The sequence below is a fragment of the Salvelinus alpinus genome, chromosome 15 (assembly GCF_045679555.1).
Source record: "Salvelinus alpinus chromosome 15, SLU_Salpinus.1, whole genome shotgun sequence".
NCBI classification, from domain to species: domain Eukaryota; kingdom Metazoa; phylum Chordata; class Actinopteri; order Salmoniformes; family Salmonidae; genus Salvelinus; species Salvelinus alpinus.
The window spans coordinates 13,598,293-13,611,416 of NC_092100.1; the positions used below are offsets into that span (position 1 = coordinate 13,598,293).

Genomic DNA, 13,124 nt, shown 5'->3' on the forward strand with positions numbered 1-13,124 from the left:
ATACTTGTTCTCCCCACTGTATGTCAAATTATTACTTTGACCAATTATTCTTAATACCAATGTCTAAACATATGTCAAAGACAATGTTGAAATTATTTTTTCAAATTGACTTATACTCCCCATCATACTGTCAACTTCACCGCAGAGCCACAAGATCAAGAAGTTAGACCTATAACCCATCGTGAGAAATCCAAACAATCCAGCAGGCCTAATCTGGTGAGATTTGTATCAAAACAGAACAGAACAAACACCACAACAATACACTCCTTCACATATCACTCAAGGTGTGAAAACTTCAATCCAAAACCTCAGAGGACTAGTACCTCCCCCATTTTGACACATGACTCCCAATGTGAATAATGTGTAAAAAAAAAAAAACTACTACTGGTTAAAAATAAAACAAAATAATTTCAAATAACAAAATCGATTTAGAATCATTACCCTTAATAAACTCCATAAAGAAAAATAATTGTACCCATACAGTCATACTAAAATAGACTTAAGGCAGCATACCCTTAGTCAAAGACAACGCCCTCTCCTTCTTCCCATTGGTCCAAATCACAAATATGGCTAAGAACTGTAAACTTCATCATACTGATCAATATTACAAATTACCTTCAAATCAGTATTACAAATTACCTTCAAATTCATTATCCAAATGGCTTTCCAATGAGGATCATCAAACCACACTGGAAAGGCAGGACAGAGGTCAGAGGTCATACAAACCATTCAAATAAGTGTTTCTGTCTATATTAGACTAATTATTGAAAAACAGTCAAACATTTCATACATGTCTTATCCCAGGTTTCCAGTAAGTTTCCAGTAGATTTTTTATCAAAAGAATTCACGTGTTTAATTAAAACTGAAAATAGAAACTTCCGAAAATTGTGTGTGTGTGCCCATTTAAGATACCTTGGCACTAAGACAAATGGAATACTCACTAAACCAAAAGGAAATAGAACACTCACAAGAAATCAAACATAGTATTTTAAAAACACCAACAAATAGTCATAACAAGAGTGTTGTGTGTGGGTATTTGCAAACCTTAAGTTTGCAAACATAAATGGCCAGGTCTTATTTCATTGGGTAGTTTAAGGCCTCATTCTCACTCACTGCTCTCCCCAAGACCATAGTCCCGGGAAACATTCCAAAGAAAGACAACGAAACCACCATTCTCCCAGAAGAAAAACACAACATTTAGTTAGCAGTCACTATACTACACCGATTCAGCAACCCAAAAGTTATAACTACAAACAAAACCTGATAATAAGTCCACTGTACGCCCTCAAATCATTAATCGTTTGTTTTAATGTACCCCAACGTTTATGTCTGTGTGCTTAATTTAGCATGACTATCTCGCCACCGAGTCTAACATTCAGTCCCATATTATATTATATGACTGGTCTCTCTTTTCCATAACCATGTAAAATTATCCTGGCATCATTACGAGACCAACGTCCAACAACATATGTACAAGATATTTCACATGAGATGTTTCCTGTAAACTCTCTAACTGTAATACATTTTTTTTTGCAAATGTAGTCAATGTCTCATTGTAAGGAATCAGTGATCCTTTCCGGTAATCTAATCATTTCAACCTGTTGCATTAATTTAGTAAAAATATAAACCTGTTTAACAAATACAGAACCTTCAAAAAGTTTGTACTTTCTCATCAGCGTAATAGTCAAAACCAAACAGTAATGGATTTTAATGACTGGACACTGTTCCACGTAATGGAAACAGATTATAATGTTAGAATACATTAACTTCCTGTGGTACCTAAACTATAAAACCCAGCAACATTACATTAACTTCCTGTGGTACCTAAACTATAAAACCCAGCAACATTACATTAACTTCCTGTGGTACCTAAACTATAAAACCCAGCAACATTACATTAACTTCCTGTGGTACCTAAACTATAAAACCCAGCAACATTACATTAACTTCCTGTGGTACCTAAACTATAAAACCCAGCAACATTACATTAACTTCCTGTGGTACCTAAACTATAAAACCCAGCAACATTACATTAACTTCCTGTGGTACCTAAACTATAAAACCCAGCAACATTACATTGACTTCCTGTGGTACCTAAACTATAAAACCCAGCAACATTACATTAACTTCCTGTGGTACCTAAACTATAAAACCCAGCAACATTACATTAACTTCCTGTGGTACCTAAACTATAAAACCCAGCAACATTACATTAACTTCCTGTGGTACCTAAACTATAAAACCCAGCAACATTACATTAACTTCCTGTGGTACCTAAACTATAAAACCCAGCAACATTACATTAACTTCCTGTGGTACCTAAACTATAAAACCCAGCAACATTAATCAGAAATGATCAAAGAATGTTTCCGGCTCAACTATTCAGACCTCTACTGCCAACGTTCCACTGCGTTCCTTACAGCCCAGCGAGCTCAGCGAGCACAACTAACTATTCTATTCTTACCAGTAGGAAAAAATAGAACCATTCTCAAACAGTGTTCTGCGCTTATTTTTATTATACTAGGCAAGTCAGTTAAGAACAAATTCTTATTTTCAATGAAGGCCTAGGAACTGCCTTGTTTGGGGGCAGAACGACAGTTTTTTACCTCATCAGCCCGGGGATTCGATCTTGCAACCTTTCGGTTACTAGTCCAACACTCTAACCACTAGGCTACCCTAATCTCTACCGTAAGGTTAAAAACAAATTTGACAACTATCTCTTCTCTTTCGGCTTCCTACTTATGAAATGTCCAAGACTTTAAAAGTAAAATGTAATCCATAAGAAGAAGAAAAAAACATTTTGTTGGGCACAATACTACAGCCATTTACTACCCACAACTTCGATTATAGCCTAGTTTTATCATGCAATAATTAATACCCATGTTTAGTTATCAATTATGATCATGGTCACAGCTCTTTCGCAATTACTTATCTGCTATTAATAGAATTCATTAGATTTAGGTAACTGTCCCTTCTGATCAGACTACAGGTAATGAAACAAACACTTGCTGTTGTTGACAAGCATATATTCAAATCATATCCATATTATTCATATTTGATTCAGTTATTTAAATACTACTCCATTCTCAATATGTTATTCCAGCAGACCATTTAGGCAACAGACAAGACGTATTACCTCGAAATCGCCCCGCAATTCATGTTGAAAGAAATGTGCCTTTTAATTTGAACTAAGCAAGCTGCTAAAATGTTCAGTTTATATCTTAAACAAACACTGGCGGCAGGATCTGTCTTGGCAAAGCATACCAATAATTGAATTACAATCAGAAACCCAGATATTAGTCAATACCATAGATCCAATGCTATTGAAATGACGAAGAAATCCCGCAAATAACCCAATTACAATGGTTTGTAGTCATAACATCAGGCACATAATAATGACACAATTCCCAGATAATTGCCTTACAGGTCCACAGGGTTCTCCGCAGAGATTCTCACATGCGCAAAAGGAATAGATTAGCAGTCAACGAGTTAAATCGACATTCATTGATTAGGAAACAGATCTTGCGCTTTTCAATAAAAGCAGATGTTTTCTCATGCAACATATTCAAATTACTTTACTACGTCACATTAATCCCACAATCATTTGTTTGATGGATACTCTAGGCTTTGTACAACGTTATAAATTACGTCGAGATTCCATTTTAGGTCACTCTAACTTTATGGAAAAAGGTACTGATTATGAATATATCATCTGTGTGTTGAACATCCAAACTATTTTCAGAAAATAAAGCTCAAGCACCAAGGAGATAAAATAGCATGTGTGTGTTACATAAATTGCATAGTTTTTTTACAAAAAAACAATGCAATTTGACATATCAGGTATCAAGCAGAAATGGACATGAAAAATAAAAATCATTTTGGTGACCATCAATATTACAAACTTACAGTATCATATTTATGCTCATATATATTATGTAAACTAATAGCAAAGAAAGGTTTTGGAATTAGCCTAATCCAGACCAAATTAAATCTGTGTGACATGATACCCTTTGGATTATCATTTTAGAATGTCAGTGTACTAGCTAGTACACATTGCAGGTTTTAATCATGACCAGAGGGACTGCCTAAGTGCCAAATTATCCTAGGTAGATTTAAAACAGCATAATTCTGCGGTTCTGGTGAGAACTGGCAAAATGTTTCACAAATTCATCCATGTTGAAGGAGCGTGCCCTCCTTGACTCAACACTGAGAATTCCGAGGTGACTTAACCTGTCATCAACCATTGTTGTCCTAAAGTGGGTTTTAATCAGTTTTAAAGCTGAGAAGCTTCTGTCACAAGAAGCACTGCTGACTGGTGTAACAGAAATCTTACAAAGTGGAAATAGCTCATGGAAGACCTCTTTATAAGGTTCTAGAAACACAACAAAGTCAAGAAGAGTAGACGGTCTGTCCCTTCCTCCTTTCTCTCTCCTATCAAGAAGCCGCTTGGTTTGATGAATCTCATGTTTGAGGTCCTCTAAATCTGACTCAAAGGTCTGAGCAAAGGCAAACAGAGGCTCCTCATTCAAGAATGTTGTACTCTTTAGGTTGAGAGACTGGACCCCTTGCGTTATCTCACAATTCTTCTTTGAAAAACACCTCTGCAGCTCAGCTGTGAGACTGTCAAGCACTTGATAAAAGATAGCTCTTTGGAAGCTCTCACCATCACTTTGGTCACTATTTTTCTGTCCTAGAGTGCTCATCATCAATGAGTTGTGAAATCTTAAGCTTGTTTTAGGCTGTCTTTTACACACTGTTTGTACACTTATTTTGCAGTGCTCTGCAATCTCTTCAACCACTTTCCATAGTTCTCCAAAGTAACCCTCACTTCTGTAGTCCTACTTGATCCACAGCTCTTGCTAGGTCATGAGAGCTTGATTGGAGCGTGTCAGAAAGACATTTGGCATCATCAAGCACTTTACAAAAGGTAACCAAAAGCCCTATGAAATGTAAAATCTGAGAAAGAAGGCCCCTTACCTCCACTGATCTATCACCACTATTTTCAAGTGTAATATCCTGTAGCACTCTCAGAACTGCTGGAAGCCTGTCCCTCAGATTACGGCATGCCATGTATCTGCAGGCCCACCTTACATCCGTAAGTCTCTGTAGTTCCCTGGGCTGCTGCTGTGGATGCAGCTCTTTCTGAACTGCAAGCCACTTGAGATGAACATATGAGCCAGATACAAAGTTATAAAGATTCTGCAGGAGAGAAAAACAGTTAACTGCCTCAGACACTGATTTTACAGCATCGACAAGAACCACATTCAAACAATGTGCATTACAGTGCACATAAAATGCTAATCTTGCACTGTTTTTAATCCGTGCAGACACACCAGAATGCTTTCCGCTCATTACGGTCTCTAGGAGACAGAACGCGTCTCCTTCCTGAGCAGTATGACGGCTGTGTAGGAATGATCCCATGGTGTTTATACTTGCGTACTATTGTTTGTACAGATGAACGTGGTACCTTCAGGCGTTTGGAAATTGCTCCCAAGGATGAAACAGACTTGTGGAGGTCTACAATTTTTTTCTGAGGTCTTGACTGATTTCTTTACATTTTCCCATAATATCAAGCAAAGAGGCACTGAGTTTGAAGGTAGGCCTTGAAATACATCCACAGGTACACCTCCAATTGACTCAATTAGCCTATCAGAAGCTTCTAAAGCCATGACATAATTTTCTGGAATTTTCCAAGCTGTCTAAAGGCACAGTCTACTTAGTGGATGTAAACTTCTGACCCACTGGAATTGTGATACAGTGAATTTTAAGTGAAATAATCTGTCTGTAAACAATTGTTGGAAAAATTACTTGTGTCATGCACAAAGTAGATGTCCTAACCGACTTGCGAAAACTATAGTTTCTTAACAAGAAATTTGTGGAGTGGTTGAAAAACGAGTTTTAATGACTCCAACCTAAGTGTATGTAAACTTCTGACTTCAACTGTACCTCATACTAAGATTGTTCAGTCATAGCTGGTTGAACCCCCCCCTGGTGACTGGGGGCACCGTAAGCCACTTTGGGTTCATCCTCTGGTCATCTGCCTCTGGTGCTGTCTCCCAGATGCCAGGAAGATTAGGAATACTGAGGCCTTAGTTCTGTTCCTCCAGGCTCCCTCTTATCTCGGTGACACCCACCAGATTTCTATGGAATGCTAGCTGTAGGTTTTTACCTAGTCATCACTTAATCAGTTGCCAGCGCCAGCTAAAAAAACTCCTCTCAGTTCACTCAGAATGAAGGAAAGAAATGTCTTACTACAATATTAGTTAAGTTAATAATTTCTAACTATTAATCTCAAACAAATAAGGTGAATACATCATTTTTTCCCTGACAGTTTTCATCTATATTTTTTGTAGCTGTCTATTTGCCAGTACATACCGATGCTGGCGCTCAACGAGCTGTATACGGTCATAAGCAAACAAGGAAATGCTCATCCAGAGGCAGTGCTCCTAGTGGCCGGGGACTTTAATGCAGGGAAACTTAAATTAGTTTTACCTCATTTTTCCAGCATGTTAAATTTGCAACCAGAGGGAAAAAACTCTAGACCACCTTTACTACACACACAGAGATGCGTACAAAGCTCTCCCTCGCCCTCCATTTGGCAAATCTAACCATAACTATATCCTCCTGATTCCTGCTTACAAGTAAAAATGAAAAAAAGGTAGTACCAGTGACTCACTCAATACAGAAGTGGTCAGATGACGCAGATGCTAAGCTATAGGACTGTTTTTCTAGCAGAGACTGGAATATGTTCTGGGATTCTTCCGATGGCATTGAGGAGGACACCACATCAGTCACTGGCTTTATCAATAAGTGCATCGTAGACGTCGTCCCCTCAGTGGCTGTACGTAGATATCCCAACCAGAAGCCATGGACTACAGGCAACATCCGCACTGAGCTAAAGGGTAGAGCTGCCACTTTCAAGGAGCGGGACTCTAACCTGGACGCTTATAAGAAATCCCATTATGCCCTCCGATGAACCATCAAACAGGCAAAGCTTCAATACAGGACAAAGATTAAATCCTTCTACACCGGCTCCGATGCTCGTTGGATGTGGCAGGGCTTGCAAACTATTACGGACTACAAAGGGAAGCAGAGCCGCGAGCTGCCCAGTGGCACGAGCATACCAGACGAGCTAAATTACATCTATGCGCGCTTTGAGGCAAGCAACACTGAAGCATGCGTGAGAGCACCAGCTGTTCCGGATGCCTGTGTGATCACGCTCTCCATAGCCGATGTGAGTAAGACCTTTAAACAGGTCAACATTCACCACACAGGGTGTGGTGGCTGTTGTAGAGGCTGTCTGTGATGTTGTCCATGATGTCCTTCCCCAGCTGGAAGTCCCTGCTGTGTAGACCGAGACGAAGGAAGGGAGGCCCCCTCTGCTCTAGGCCCAGCAACAGCTGCTCCACCACCCAGTGCTTGTCTCTCCCACTGTACGACACAAATGCATCATAGTGGTGACGACCCCTGGGGTTGGGCATCCACACGGTCTCCTCCAGCCAGCCACGGGCAATGTGGCAGAAGGCCATTAGGTAGTCCCCGGCCAGCTGATGGAGCAGCACCACCAGCATGAAGAGGAGCAGGCCCAGTGAGGTGCAGAGGAACAGGACAAAGCCCATGTCCAGAGAACAGTGGGCCGAAGAGTACCTGTGGAAGTTCTGGACGCCACCTTCGTTTTTGCATGTCAACTCCAATTCCCAATTTAGCTAGTAAAAAATTACCTGGACTTGTATCTGTCTCCTGACCCAGCCAGGCGTTGTCACAGCTGCAGTGCAGGCAAGGACTGAAGAACTCCATATTCATCAGGCTGGTCAGTGGCTCTGGAAAGCCCTCTAACATGCTAAACTCCTCTCGGGATTGGACTTGAATCAAAATGAGGGAGTGCAGGTCTCTGCTCAGATCCTCCTCCAGAGTGAGGATCCTACATTAGATCAAGCTCAGGCTCTCCAGCCTGGTTAGGTTGTGGAACATGATGCTCAGCACTGGCTGCACAATGAGGTCCACTCCTGTCAGCTTCAGATGCCTCAGCTGCACAAGCCTGTTCAGGTTATTCATGTCCACAGTTGGTTCTCTCACAAACTCTGGTGAGAGAACCAACTCAAACTCAAACTCCAGCAGAAAGAGGAAGTACTTTGCGACGAAGTGAGACCCACACAGAAGATGTCCTGTTACAGCCCTGAGATTGACAACAGACTGAAAGAATGGTCTCCAGCAGTCCTGGAAGATCACATTCAATGGAGTGAAGAGCTGCAGGGTGAAGCCTGGTTTTGGGGTGCTGTTGCTGCCGACGGTGATGTTGAGAGGACACCAGGAGCTTATAATCATGTTAGTCAGCGCTTGAGGGAAGACTCGACCGAATATGTGCGTCAGATTCACACTCACATGTTTCTCCCACTGGCTGGATGGATGGTGAATGTACCCTGAATCTATGGTTGTCAGCGAAGTGAGGTGGATGAATGCAAATGCTGCAATTTGCATGATGTGATTATTGAACAATGTTAAAGTCTCTAAGCTTTGCAGGCCAGAGAAACTATTCTCTGTAGTCTGAGAGATCTTGTTACTCCCTAGTTCTAGGAACCTCAATTCAGCTGTTCAGTTGTTGTATAATTATGCTCTACATAATGAGATATGAATTTGGTGGTCATCCAATTGAATGAAGACTGGCAGTTCTTCCACTGCTTTTCGTGCAAGCTGTGTTGTATCTGTGTGCATCTATGTATCTTGTGCATCTCATTTTTATATCTTGCACATAATGTGCGATCTCTCCTGGATCTGTTGTTTAGACACATTGAGAGGCGTAGGGGCAGATCAGTTTATTTTTACGCCCTTCTTTCTCACTTCCCCTTTCTCTGTCCCGACACTACGCATCTTACTGGTCTGTGACTCACTGACACGGTTAGATGGGAATAAAGCAGCCCAACAGTTAACACACAGGAACTTTATTTAAACACACTGAGGAAGATGAACAAGGGGATGCACATGGGGATGAAAGGTTGGAATCGGTAGAGTTTAAGAGTTTGAGAGGCAGATTTATGGTACCCCCTAGACTCTCGAGCTCAGGTCGTGGGGAGATGAGGTGTGAGGGAGTGTGAGGGAGTGTATGGGTTCTGTATAAGGAAAAGAAAGACAATGAATATACTGTACATACGATATGACAAGAACATAATAACAGTAATGAAGGACTGTATAAATGACATATAATCAGTAAACATGTTTACAGGTTAAAAGCTATACAGAGGCAGCATACATAATGCAACAACAATTAACAACTAACTATTAAGAACAATATATATTGTCACACAACTCACATTGGGCACGCACACCATCCCACAAGCCAAGACAGAGATACTGTATGAGTTTGTTCAGTTGTTGATGGGCAGAGACAGAGTTGTTACTGTTGTTAACTGTGTTACTGAGGGACACTGACAGTATTGTGCGACCTGTATGGTCAATAGGATGGGCAGATGTCCAGCATCCTATCAGGGCACAGGTCACACAGGTCAGAAAGAGTTTGAGAGGCAGATTTATGATACCCCCTAGACTCTCGAGCTCAGGTCGTGGGGAGATGGAGTGTGCAGCTCAGGGTTGTGAGGTGCTGATAACAGTCACCGGCAGGGAATTCGTAACAGTATATCTTTCTCACATTTAAACTTTCGTAAAACACTTTACTATAGGTTTCCTTATGAATGCATCCATAAATCCTCTACAACAGCTAATCTCAGCAAAAAAAGAAATGTCCTCTCACTGTCAACTGCGTTTATTTTCAGCAAACTTAACATGTGTAAATATTTGTATGAACATAACAAGATTCAACAACTGAGACATAAACTGAACAAGTTCCACAGACATGTGACTAACAGAAATGGAATAATGTGTCCCTGAACAAAGGGGGGGGGGGGGTCAAAATCAAAAGTGACAGTCAGTATCTGGTGTGGCCACCAGCTGCATTAAGTACTGCAGTGCATCTCCTCCTCATGGACTGCACCAGATTTGCCAGTTCTTGCTGTGAGATGTTACCCCACTCTTCCACCAAGGCACCTGCAAGTTGCCGGACATTTCTGGGGGGAATGGCCCTAGCCCTCACCCTCCGATCCAACAGGTCCCAGACATGCTCAATGGGATTGAGATCCGGGCTCTTCGCTGGCCATGGCAGAACACTGACATTCCTGTCTTGCAGGAAATCACGCACAGAACGAGTAGTATGGCTGGTGGCATTGTCATGCTGGAGGGTCATGTCAGGATGAGCCTGCAGGAAGGGTACCACATGAGGGTGGAGGATGTATTCCCTGTAACGCACAGCATTGAGTTTGCCTGCAATGACAACAAACTCAGTCCGATGATGCTGTGACACACCACCCCAGACCATGAAGGACCCTCCACCTCCAAATTGATCCTGCTCCAGAGTACAGGCTTCGGTGTAACGCTCATTCCTTCGACGATAAACGCGAATCCGACCATCACCCCTGGTGAGACAAAACCGCGACTCGTCAGAGAAGAGCAGTTTTAGCCAGTCTTGTCTGGGCCAGCGACCGTGGGTTTGTGCCCATAGGCGACGTTGTTGCCGGGGATGTCTGTTGAGGACCTGTCTTCCAACAGGCCTACAAGCCCTCAGTTCAGCCTCTCTCAGCCTTTTGCCAGGAATTTACGACCTGAGATAACAGAACCTGGGTGTAGGAGAGAGTGAGAGAGGGGGAAGCCACGATCTATACCCAGAAAGGGCCACATCATGACACCTCCTTGCAGCATGCCTAAGGCACATTCACGCAGATGAGCAGGGACCCTGGGCATCTTTCTTTTGGTGTTTTTCAGAGCCAGTAGAAAGGCATCTTGAGTGTCCTAAGTTTTCATAACTGTGACCTTAATTGCCTACTGTCTGTAAGCTGTTAGTGTTTTAATGACCGTTCCACAGGTGCATGTTCATTAATTGTTTATGGTTCATTGAACAAGCATGGGAAACAGTGTTTAAACCCTTTACAATGATGATCTGTGAAGTTATTAGGATTTTTACGAATTGTCTTTTAAAGACAGGGTCCTGAAAAAGGGACGTTTCTTTTTTTGCTGAGTTTATATAACACATTATATAAACTTGTCGTAAGCAGTCATAAGTAGTTTTAAATATTCATTAGTAATGACATGAGATGCTATAGGGATTCATTATAACCGGTTTTATAACATCTCATGCCGCTACTCATAACTATTTCAAAATACTTATGACAGTTTAGGAATGTTATAATGTGTTATATAGCTGTTATAAAGGCTTTGTTCATAAGGACACCTTCATTAAAGCGTTACTTAAACGTTTTAATTGGTATGTATGTATAATGTTTAGTGCTGTTGTCGATCCATCATCCAGTATTTTTTATCGACATTTGTCTACTTGAAAACGTGCAGATTGTGGCTGTAAAACAATTGTTGTGAACTGTGTCATGTCTTATTTCTTGGTAGTGTCTTTACATTCGTTTCTCCCACTTATCATCATTGATCTATATTAAGTGTTACTCTGATACATGTTTTGTCATACCTGTGGTATACGGTCTGATATACCACGGCTGTCAACCAATCGGCGTTCAGGGCTCAATCCACCCAGTTTATAATAAGTGTTACTCTGCATTTAGATAAAGTCTAACAGTCTATGAGCTGACTTATTGATCTTCTGCTGTGTGCCGTGGTATCAGTTGATTGGCAGGGCCAGGCAGCATCGATCTGTGTTACTTAGTGTTGGGGTTGTTCCTCTAATGATGTGTAATGATGTGTCAACGGACAGGATCATCGACCTGCAGTCCAAGCTCATCATCGCCATCGACGTGGCCAAGGGCATGGAGTACCTGCACAACCTCACTCAGCCCATCATCCACAGGGACCTCAACAGGTCGGTGGAGGGTGGGGGTCAGTGGGGTTTTGTGTGTGGGGGTGGGGTGATATGCTGGGTGCATGTGTTTTTTGTGGGGAATTGGGTCTCACCCTATGTAGAAATGAAGCATAATGAGCGGTATTGATGTTGAATTGAAGCTATAGTGACTATGTGAAATTAAGTGTTTTGAGTTATTCTTCCAATCATGACATTTGCTACTTTTAGTCACAACATTCTGCTCTATGAGGACGGGCATGCTGTGGTGGCTGATTTTGGAGGTAAGCAACAAAATACAGCACCAGTCAAAAGTTTGGACACACCTACTCATTCAAGGGTTAGTCTTTATTATTATGACTATTTTCTACATTGTAGAATAATAGTGAAGACATTAAAACTATGAAGTAACACATATGGAATCATGTACATGTTGTAACCAAAAAAGTGTTAAATAATAACAAATCATTTGAGATTCTTCAAAGAAGCCACCCTTTTTAAAGGTATTTTCTTGTAAGTAAGCATTTCACTGTAAGGTTGTATTCGGCGCATGGGACAATTTTGGGGGGGATTTGATTTGATGGTTTTTCCAACTGACCTTCATGTCTTAAAGTAATGATGGACTGTCATTTCTCTTTGCATATTTGAGCTGTTCTTGCCATAATATAGACTTGGGCTTTTATCAAATAGGGCTATCTTCTGTATGCCAGCCCTACCTTCTCACAACACAACTGATGGCTCAAACGAGTTAAGAAGGAAAGAAATTCCTCTAATGAACTTTTAACAAGGCACACGACAAGAGTGTCATAACATAACTATCATAACACATTATAGCACTTGTCATAAACTGTGCAAAGCTGGCCTCTTTGAAGAATCTCAAATATAAAACATATTTTGATTTGTTTAACACTTTTTTGGTTACTACGTGATTCCATATGTGTTATTTCATAGTTTTGATGTCATTGCTGTTATAAAGTAAAAAAATAAAGAAAAACCCTGGAATGAGTAGATGTGTCCAAACTTTTGACTGGTACAGTATAAACATACAATATAATGAAGACAGATTACAGTTGGTAAAGTAGCCATTTCCTATAGTGAATTTGTCATAAATGCCCAACAACAGCTAGTTTTCAGATTATATTTCCCCCCCTCCCTACTCAGACCACTCCAAGACAGTCCTAACAAAATGCTTGCTTGATAGATTTTTATGGGAAACTATTATAGTAAGGTACTAAATTGTTACACAGAAGTGATTTGATATTGAAATAAAAATGGCTGC

General features: G+C 40.9%; 1 protein-coding gene and 1 pseudogene across 2 annotated transcripts in view; one reads left to right on the forward strand and one right to left on the reverse strand.

Annotated features, from left to right (window-relative positions):
- The window catches only part of tnni3k (TNNI3 interacting kinase), a 51,620-nt gene that overhangs the window by 31,817 nt on the left and 6,679 nt on the right, over positions 1-13,124 (forward strand). For both annotated transcript variants that reach the window (XM_071342554.1, XM_071342555.1), the window contains exons 17-18: positions 11,765-11,869; positions 12,077-12,129. In XM_071342554.1, coding sequence (XP_071198655.1) covers positions 11,765-11,869; positions 12,077-12,129 — 158 coding nt within the window. The remainder of the gene's footprint in view (positions 1-11,764; positions 11,870-12,076; positions 12,130-13,124) is intronic.
- Positions 7,257-10,788, reverse strand: LOC139540344 (toll-like receptor 13; annotated as a pseudogene).